At 54.6% G+C, this 8,151-nt stretch overlaps 1 protein-coding gene across 1 annotated transcript in view; it reads left to right on the plus strand.

Annotated features, from left to right (window-relative positions):
• The first annotated feature begins 6,464 nt into the window (after positions 1-6,464).
• Positions 6,465-8,151, plus strand: part of BPIFB4 (BPI fold containing family B member 4) — a 51,235-nt gene continuing 49,548 nt past the window's right edge. Inside the window, 2 exon segments of the mRNA XM_006144000.3 lie at positions 6,465-6,570; positions 7,986-8,048. Coding sequence (XP_006144062.2) covers positions 6,465-6,570; positions 7,986-8,048 — 169 coding nt within the window.

Below are 8,151 nucleotides of genomic sequence, written 5' to 3' on the forward strand. Positions count from 1 at the left end.
GCAGTGGCTGTATTCCCCCTGCCAGCAGGAAGTTTTCCAAGCTCCCAGGCTTGGCATTCAAGGCTGCCTATGCTTTGGCCTGGGCGACTCCCCCTAGAGCACGCGCAGTGAGCAGCGCCGTCTCTGTGGTAATCTATAAAGAACAGAAATGTACCGGCTTGTGGTTCTGGAGGCTGGGAAGTCCAAGACGGAGGGACTGGCACCTGGTAAAGGCCTTTATTCCATGGCAGAAGGCCAAAGGGGTGAAAGAGAGCAAGAGGGGGCCAAACTCATGCCCTTGTGAGGAACCTGTCCCTGCCATCACAACACTGATCATTCCCGAGGGTGGTGCCCCCATGACCCGGACGCCTCCATTAGGCCCCACATTTGCACACACCACACGGGGAATCAAGTGTCCAACATGTGAGTTTGGGGGACACACTCACGCTGGACCAGGCTCTTCATCTGTGAAATGGGAACACGGCAGCACTCCCTGGTAAGTTAATGAGGATGGACCCAGACAATCTCTGTGGCGTGCTGAGAAGAGTACCCGGCCTGTGGGCCTTGCAGGCTGGCCGCTCTCCCCGGAGCATGCGTGTGCCCGGCCCACACATGCCATCCCGCATAGACCACGTCTGGCCTCCAGGCTGGCGGTCACGACCTCTGTCGCATCTCTGCTCAGCCACAAGCTCCCCAAAGGCAGCAGGAGCCTCCTCACGCTGAGCTCTGCAGCCACACCTGGTAGTGGTGAGAGCAGTCGCGTCTATGGAGCACTTACGGTAGACTGGACACCGCGTCCGGTGCCGAACGCCCACGGCACACTTCATTTCACGGTGCTCACGATGGACAGACACCATCCTATTTTACACAAAAGGAAACGGAGGCCGAAAGAATGGAACTGGACAGCTCCTGAACTGTGGAGCCAAGATTTGAACCAGCTCCTTTGACCCTAACTCCAAAGCAGAGCTTTTCTCTGCTATGCGATTAAAGCCTCCTGGGCATCATGTATTGCACGCCTGCTAAGGGTCAGGTGCTATTCGAAGCACTCGAGGTCCTTGAAGTCGTTGAATTGGCCCTGCTTTGTGGGAACTGTTTTTGTTTGTTTGATTGTTTTGTTGTTGTTGTTGTTTTGGGAGAGGTTTTGGCTACAGGGCGCGTGTGCTCGCCAGACAGACAGAGAGAGACAGAGAGATACAAAGCGAGAAATCACCCCCCAGGGGGAATGGCCATGCCACAATCCCTTCTCCTCCATTCTCCTCTCAGGATCTTGGGCACGCACACACATGCACCTGGTGTGAGTTTAAGCCACCGGGTCCGGAACTTGAACCACATTCGGCTACATGGGAGTTTAGTTACATAGCCATTTACGCTAACTGCTGGTCCAGGGAACTGTTTTTACCTTCATTGTACAGTTGAGGAAACTGAGGCAAAGAGAGACTAAGTGACAAATCCAAGGCTGCACAAGGTCAGGATTTGAACCCTTGACTGCAGAGTCTGAGCTCCGAACCTCTGCCCTGAGGGTGAGGAATAAACCTGACACGAAGGGACCTCCTCTGTGCACAGGCTCTTGTGGTCCTGGTGGCCTGAGAGTTCATGAGGGGTGCACGGACTGAGTGGAGAGGTTGGTGGTAGGTCAGGGTCTGTTTCCTGAGCTCAGCAGCCCCTGCATGGCCTCTCCTGAGTGGCCCCTGCATGCCTGTGTCATCTTTGGGATGCGTCACCTTCCAGGGAACCTGGATGTCCTCCAGCCATGCCCCACGAGATCCTTTCAGTCCCAGACAAAGGTGCTTTTTTGGACGCTAAGCCCAGGCGATCTCCCTGGCGCCAGGGTTGCATTAATCCTCTCGGGGAGGCTGGAGCAGGCAGGGGACAAGCCAGCCTCATGGCCACCAGGGCCTGGCCACCTGCAGGCTGAGGGCAGGCACAGAGCCTTGGGTGACTGGCAATTCCCACCTCCTTGTATACACTGCCCTCTACAGCTCACGGTGTGCTCTCTCTGGGTGGAGAAAAGCTCTCTTTGCATTTGATTTCTACTTTCAACAGTGATATATTTGTTTAACAAGAATTTATTTCACTCTTACTAAATACCAGGTAATGGAGAACCACAAAGATTTTTAACCAGAAAGGTCCAGGAGTCGATGTACAGAGACAAGCAGCATCATTTTGAGATATTGTTTCCGGCTTCCCCATTTTACAGAGGTGGTGACTGAGGCTCAGAGAAGGAAAGTCATCCGCAGGTGTTTACGTGTGGAGCAGGCCAGGTGGAACACGCCCACACAGTGGTTGCTTCCATCGGGTAGCAAAGGGGACTTGCTGGGCTCTCATGCATCTCCAGGCCCTGGGCATTTCCTACATAATCCTCGAAGTCCTGCAGGAAGATGTGATTATGCCCATTTTGCAGGTGGTCAGGCCGAGGCCAGGCAGGAGAAGGGATTGCCCAGGCTGAAAGGGAAGGTGGTGTGGGAACGTAGATGTGTGTGACTTGGGGCCTGGGGAGCCCTTCCAGCCCCCACAGGTGATCAGGTGGCCTAGGGCTAGGGCTTCTCAGGCTCCTCAGGCCTCTCAGACTTGCTGCCATGTGGAAGCAACAGGGACCCAAGGTGATGAGGACAAAATACCACTCACTGAGTCCCACCGTGTGCTGGGGCCTACTGTGTTCTCAGAGCTTTGCCGGCCATCTGATGACAAGGGGACAGAGTTCAGATTCAGCCACCAATCCAGTGCCTGCACTTGAAACTGTCACAGCCATGTGCCCCCCTCCAGTGGGAAGACCAGACCCAGACAGGCTGGCCCAGGGGCATGGAAGGCAGTGGCAATGTTGCCCAGCTCTGCAGGACTTGCTGTCAATGACACCTGCCTTCGGAGCCCTCTGCCTCCAGGGATGAGGAGGAAGCATATTCCTGGGGAATTTGGGGCAACACACATTTATTTCCAGCCTGACTTGACAGCAGGGCGGGCTGGAGAAAGAGATGTCCCTTAACCTCTCAGAATTAGCAAGTGGACAGGAGGGGAGGGACGGAGACGTGTTGTGGATTAATTATGGAGAGAGGACCTGGGCAGCGGAGTGTGGAGGTCTCAGAGCTCCTGGCCCAGTGGTGAGGAAGAGATCCATGCACTCATTCATTCATTCACTACCCTGGCATCCTGCCTGCGCTAGCCTAGGAGTGGGGCACACACCTGGTGGCACCTCGCCGTGGGCTCCAGGGGTGCCTGGATAGTCCAGAGGACGGGTCGGGGCTACAGAAGCTTTCCAAACAGCTGGCCTCTTGAGCAGTGGACTCTGGAGAGGACTGCGTAGTCAGAGGGATTGCACGTGCAAAGGCCAGGGTGCAAGGAGGCCAGAGGGCGATGAGAAGGGGATGGAAAACTGGGCAGTTCCGTGGGAGGAGAGGAACAGGGTGTGAGTGTGGAAGGCCTTGAATACTAGGGCACAGATCTGGGCTGTGTTCCATGGCAGTGTCTGCCTCTGGGGAGTGGGTCCAAGGAATGACGGGAAAAGGGCAGGAGGGAAATTTCTGGGGTAATGGAAACACTCTATGTTGTGATAGGGGTGTGGGCTATAGGCCGCATAGAATTGCCCGACTCAGCAATTAAACACTGAAGATTCATACATTTCGCTGTGTCTTGACTTACAATCTAAAGAAGAGACATCATCGGGCACGCATGCTGGCGTGGCTAATGGGGAGGATGCTGGCGACTGCAACTAATTTTGAAATGCGTAGCACTGCAAGGTAGACTGATGGGCACTGGACAACCATGTGGCTAAGCAAATAGAATGGGGTGGGAATGCTAAATGAGGCTGGTGGGTATCGGGTCGCAAGTATGTGGGTGGGCACACCAGTCTTTCAATGTTGCTGCATGAATAGAGCTTTCGTCATATTTTTTTTTTTTCGCTATAGGGCGTGTGTGCTCGCCAGACAGAGACATAGAGACAGAAAGCGAGAAATCACCCCCCAGGGGGAATGGTCACGCCGCACTCCCTTCTCCTCCATTTTCCTCTCGGGATCTTGGGCACGCATGCACATGCACCTGGCGTGAGTTTTAAGCCACCGGGTCTGGGACGCGAACTGCGGTCGACTACGTGGGAGTCCAGTGACATAGCCATTATGCTAACTGCTGGTTCCCTCGTCATAAGATATTCAAACAGAATCTTCTGTAGGTCAAAAAAAAAATCCTGGGACCAGTGGATGGTGTAATGGCTATGTCGCTGGACTCCCATGTAGTCGGCTGCGGTTCGAGTCTTGGACCCAGCTTAAACTCACGCCGGGCGTGTTTGTGTGCGTGCCCAAGATCCCGAGAGGAAAATGGAGGAGGAGTTGTGGCATGGCCATCCCCTCTAGGGGGTGATTTCTCGCTTTCTGTCTCTCTGTCTCTGTCTTTCTGGGGATCATACGCGCCCTGTAGCAAAAACCTCTCCCCCCACAAAAAAAAAAAAAAAAAATCCACCTGCACTGGTCCTGGGGTTGCAAGCTGGGTACTGTTCATACCCCGGGAACAGATGGAGGCTCAGAGAAGGGAAGCAGCTGGATCAAGGTCACACAGGGAGCCTGGGGCTGAGCAGGGTTTGAACTCGGGTCTCCCCTGATGCCGAGTCCAGTTTGGGGAACCTCTCGTCTGCCTAGACAGACTGGAATGGACAGGGCCTGTCCCAGAGCTAAAACCAGAGGCATGTGGAAGTGTTTCCTGTTCTCCCATGGGGTGGGGGTTAGCTGGGGTCTCCAGGACTGTGCCCGGACCAGGGCCTGATAAACCCCAGCTCATGTGACACCATCCGGGCTGAGCACAGTCCTTGGAATTAGCCACAAACCGCAAACCCTTGTGGTTTTGGGGCTCGGTGCCTGATATGCAGAGCAGATCTGAATTCCGGTCTCTTGTAATTACACGGTGTTTCCCTCCCTGGGTCTAGGCTCAGACTCCGCTGCTATATAAGCCTCCTCTGTGACCAGGCTCATCCCAAAGCAGAGGGCCCGGTCTATGGGACCTCTCTGGATTGAGCTGCAGGAACCTCCTGGGGGTAAGAGGGAGCCCTTCTTATTCATCATCTAGCTGGTGGGGGTGGAGGAGGCTGGGGAGGTGAGGAGGAGAGAGCCCTAGACTGGAGACCTGTGGAGTCACTCAGTGACCTCAGAGGTCTTGCCTATAACACGGCCTAGGCAGGAGAAGCTCTTCGAGATCAGTGAGAGGCCCGAGTCATGCCAGTTACACGCGTGAGCAGAGCTGTGCTTGTCCCTCCCAGGGATGCTGGCTAACACCTGGGATCATGGCTACCTTCCTGAGGCTCAGAGGCTCGCCAGTGCCCACGATCCCTCCATTGGTGTCCACCCTCTTTGCTAAAGGGACCTGCTCCCTCTCTGAACACAGTTCTCAGAATAGCAAGGTTGGAATGAGGTGAGGAAGCCAGAATACAAAGTCCTGCAGACACCTGTCCTTCACATTCTAGGATCAACAAGTGCCTCCAATACTCTCCTGGGAGCAGCTGGGAATGGGGAAGGAACTTGGGAGCGTTGTGAACTTCAAGAGAAGTGGGGAAAGGCAAAGAGAAGAGAGTGCATACGTAGGGGTCAGCTAAAGCCAGCTATTTCAGTTTGGCCCAGATGAGAGGCCACGTTCTGCCCTGATTCTCTGAGGCTGGTGAATGAGAGAGTGGGCGAGGGCACAGGGGCCGGAAAGAAAGTTTCCCGGAGGGAGGCCAGCTCATCCACAAACACGTATGTCACCTCTCCAATCTCACAACATTCCCCACGCCCTCCTTGGGGGTCTGAAATATTAGTCCCAAGACAACAACAATAGCTGCTGTTTATTGAGTGTCTACTCTGTTCTGGATACGACGTGTTAACAGTTAGGAAGCAGAGGTCCGAAAGGTAAGGTATCTTGCCTAAGGATTAGAACCTCGATAACTCTGCTCCAGAGCCCTTCATTGTAGTCACGTGGTACAGAACTGACGCCTCCAAAGTGCTGGCTGGATGTAGAGAAGAGGGCTCCATGGCTGTGTTGGAGGGTGTGGACTGCTAGAGGGGTGGATGGATGGACAGAAAGGGAGAATGAGTAGACAATGGATGTGTGGGTGGGTGGGTGGAGAGATGGGCAGACACTCACAAGTTCCCCACAGCCTGCCTGGTACCAATCTGCCACCTATGTTAGAATCCTCCTTACCCAGCCCCTGACGCTTGACTTGTAGACCCCATCCTGGGAGGTCATCAGACATCCATTCTCGGGGGCAGGGTGGTTAATGGGTCTGTGTTGTGTCACCGGATTCATTTCATTTGGAAAAGTTCTCAGCGTGGTGTCAGGATTTCTGGGCCCTGCCGCACTGTGTGGCCTTGGTCAGCATACCCAGGCTCTGGGTCTGCAGACCCTGGGGGCAGAGGTGGTGGTTGGTGGGGGCAGGTGTGTGGGTGTTGCCTAGCGCCACCTTCTGTCCAGGAAGGCGATGCCCACCAGGGCCATGTAATGAGCAGTCTCTTCTGCAGGGAAGTAGCGCCAGCATGTGGACTGCGTGGTGTGTGGCTGCTCTGTCTGTGACAGCTGTGTGTGGCAATCGCCAAGAGACGAACACGGTCCTCAGGGTTACCAAAGAAGTGCTGAGCAACGGTGAGTCCAGCCCCGATGGTGGGGGGGAAGTGGTACAGAGCGGGCAGGGTGGGAAGGAGGCACAGAGCAGGCAGGGCGGGAAGGAGGCACGGAGTGAGCAGGGCAGGAAGGAGGCATGAAGTGAGCAGGGCAGGAAGGTGGCATAGAGCAGGCAGGGCGAGAAGGAGGCACAGAGCAGGCAGGGTGGGAAGGAGGCATGAAGTGAGCAGGGCAGGCCAGTCAACCATGCAGTTCCCTCCTCTCCTGCTGCAGATCCCGCATCAGCCATTCCGTGGCTGGGTGACCTCCCTGTCTGGGCCTTTGTTTTCTCTCTTCCTTTCGTCTCCCATTTTCTGAGTACCCGCTATGTGCCAGGCACCGTGCTGGGGACTTGATGCTCTTTCTATTGAGTTAGTAGAGAGCAGTGATGAAGAACATGGGCCCTTAGGTCAGTCTTCCTGGGGTTCAAATCCTAACTATGAGTTAAAGTCCATGGCTTGAGTTCACCCCCTGTTTTGTTATCTGTGAAATGGGAGTAGTTATGGCCCTCCTTTTGGAGAGCTGATAGGAGAATGCAATGAAGTGCACTTTTGAAAACTTAGCACAGTTATCAGTACACAGAGGGCCCTCAAAAAGTGGGAGCTGTCATTATTCCTGCCTCTGTTCTTAGAGGTTCCCTTTTTTTTTGAGAGGTTTTTGCTATAGGGCGTGTATGCTCACCAGACAGACAGAGAGAGACATAGAGACAGAAAGTGAGAAATCACCCCCCAGGGGGGATGGTCACGCCGCAGTCCCTTCTCCTCCATTCTCCTCTCGGGATCTTGGGCACGCACGCACACGTGCCACCGGGTCCAGGACTCGAACCATGGTCAGTTACATGGGAGTCCAGCAACATAGCCATTACACTAACTGCTCATCCCTAGAGGTTCCCTTTTATCATCTGGGAAATGAGAATACATTCCTGCCCCAATCCCCATCCAAGGCTGTCATGAGCATGGAAAACGGAATTATTTCCTGAGTGGTTTCTGAGTACCTCTCAGGCTCAATGTTTCTATCCATCAAAGGGCACAATTATTCTGGCCTTGAATCCCCCCCACCCACCAAGAATCAATTGAGCTAATAATCGAAGAAGCAGGTTTTTTTGAAGGTTATAAACGTGGAGCACTTGGAAGGAAGGATGACAGAAGTGTTCTGCTGAGGTTGGGCTGAGTGCTATAAAAACCTCACTGGAACAAGACCAGGGAAAACCCAGCAGAGAACGAACCCAGCAGAGAACCCTGCCCCCAGATGTCGGGGCAGGACCAGCTCGGACGAGTCTTCCCATGGAACCCTGACTTTACCGACCAGAAGAGTGAGGCCAGAGAGCCCAGCACTGCTCCTGGTGGTGCCTGAGGGACCGGACTGATGCCTTTGCCACCACCTCTGTGTCTCTGCAGCCATTTCGAACACCCTGAAGCAAAGCGACGCTCTCCACTCTGCCCTGAGAGAGGTGCCCATGGGTAAAGCCGGTGGTGATGGCGGTGGGCCTCTCCTGGGGGGTCTGCTTGGTGGAAGTGGAGGTGGAGGCGGTGGGGGAGGTGGTCTTTTGGGGGGCCTGCTGGG

Source organism: Tupaia chinensis, unplaced genomic scaffold (genome assembly GCF_000334495.1).
Source record: "Tupaia chinensis unplaced genomic scaffold, TupChi_1.0 Scaffold000115_1, whole genome shotgun sequence".
NCBI classification, from domain to species: domain Eukaryota; kingdom Metazoa; phylum Chordata; class Mammalia; order Scandentia; family Tupaiidae; genus Tupaia; species Tupaia belangeri.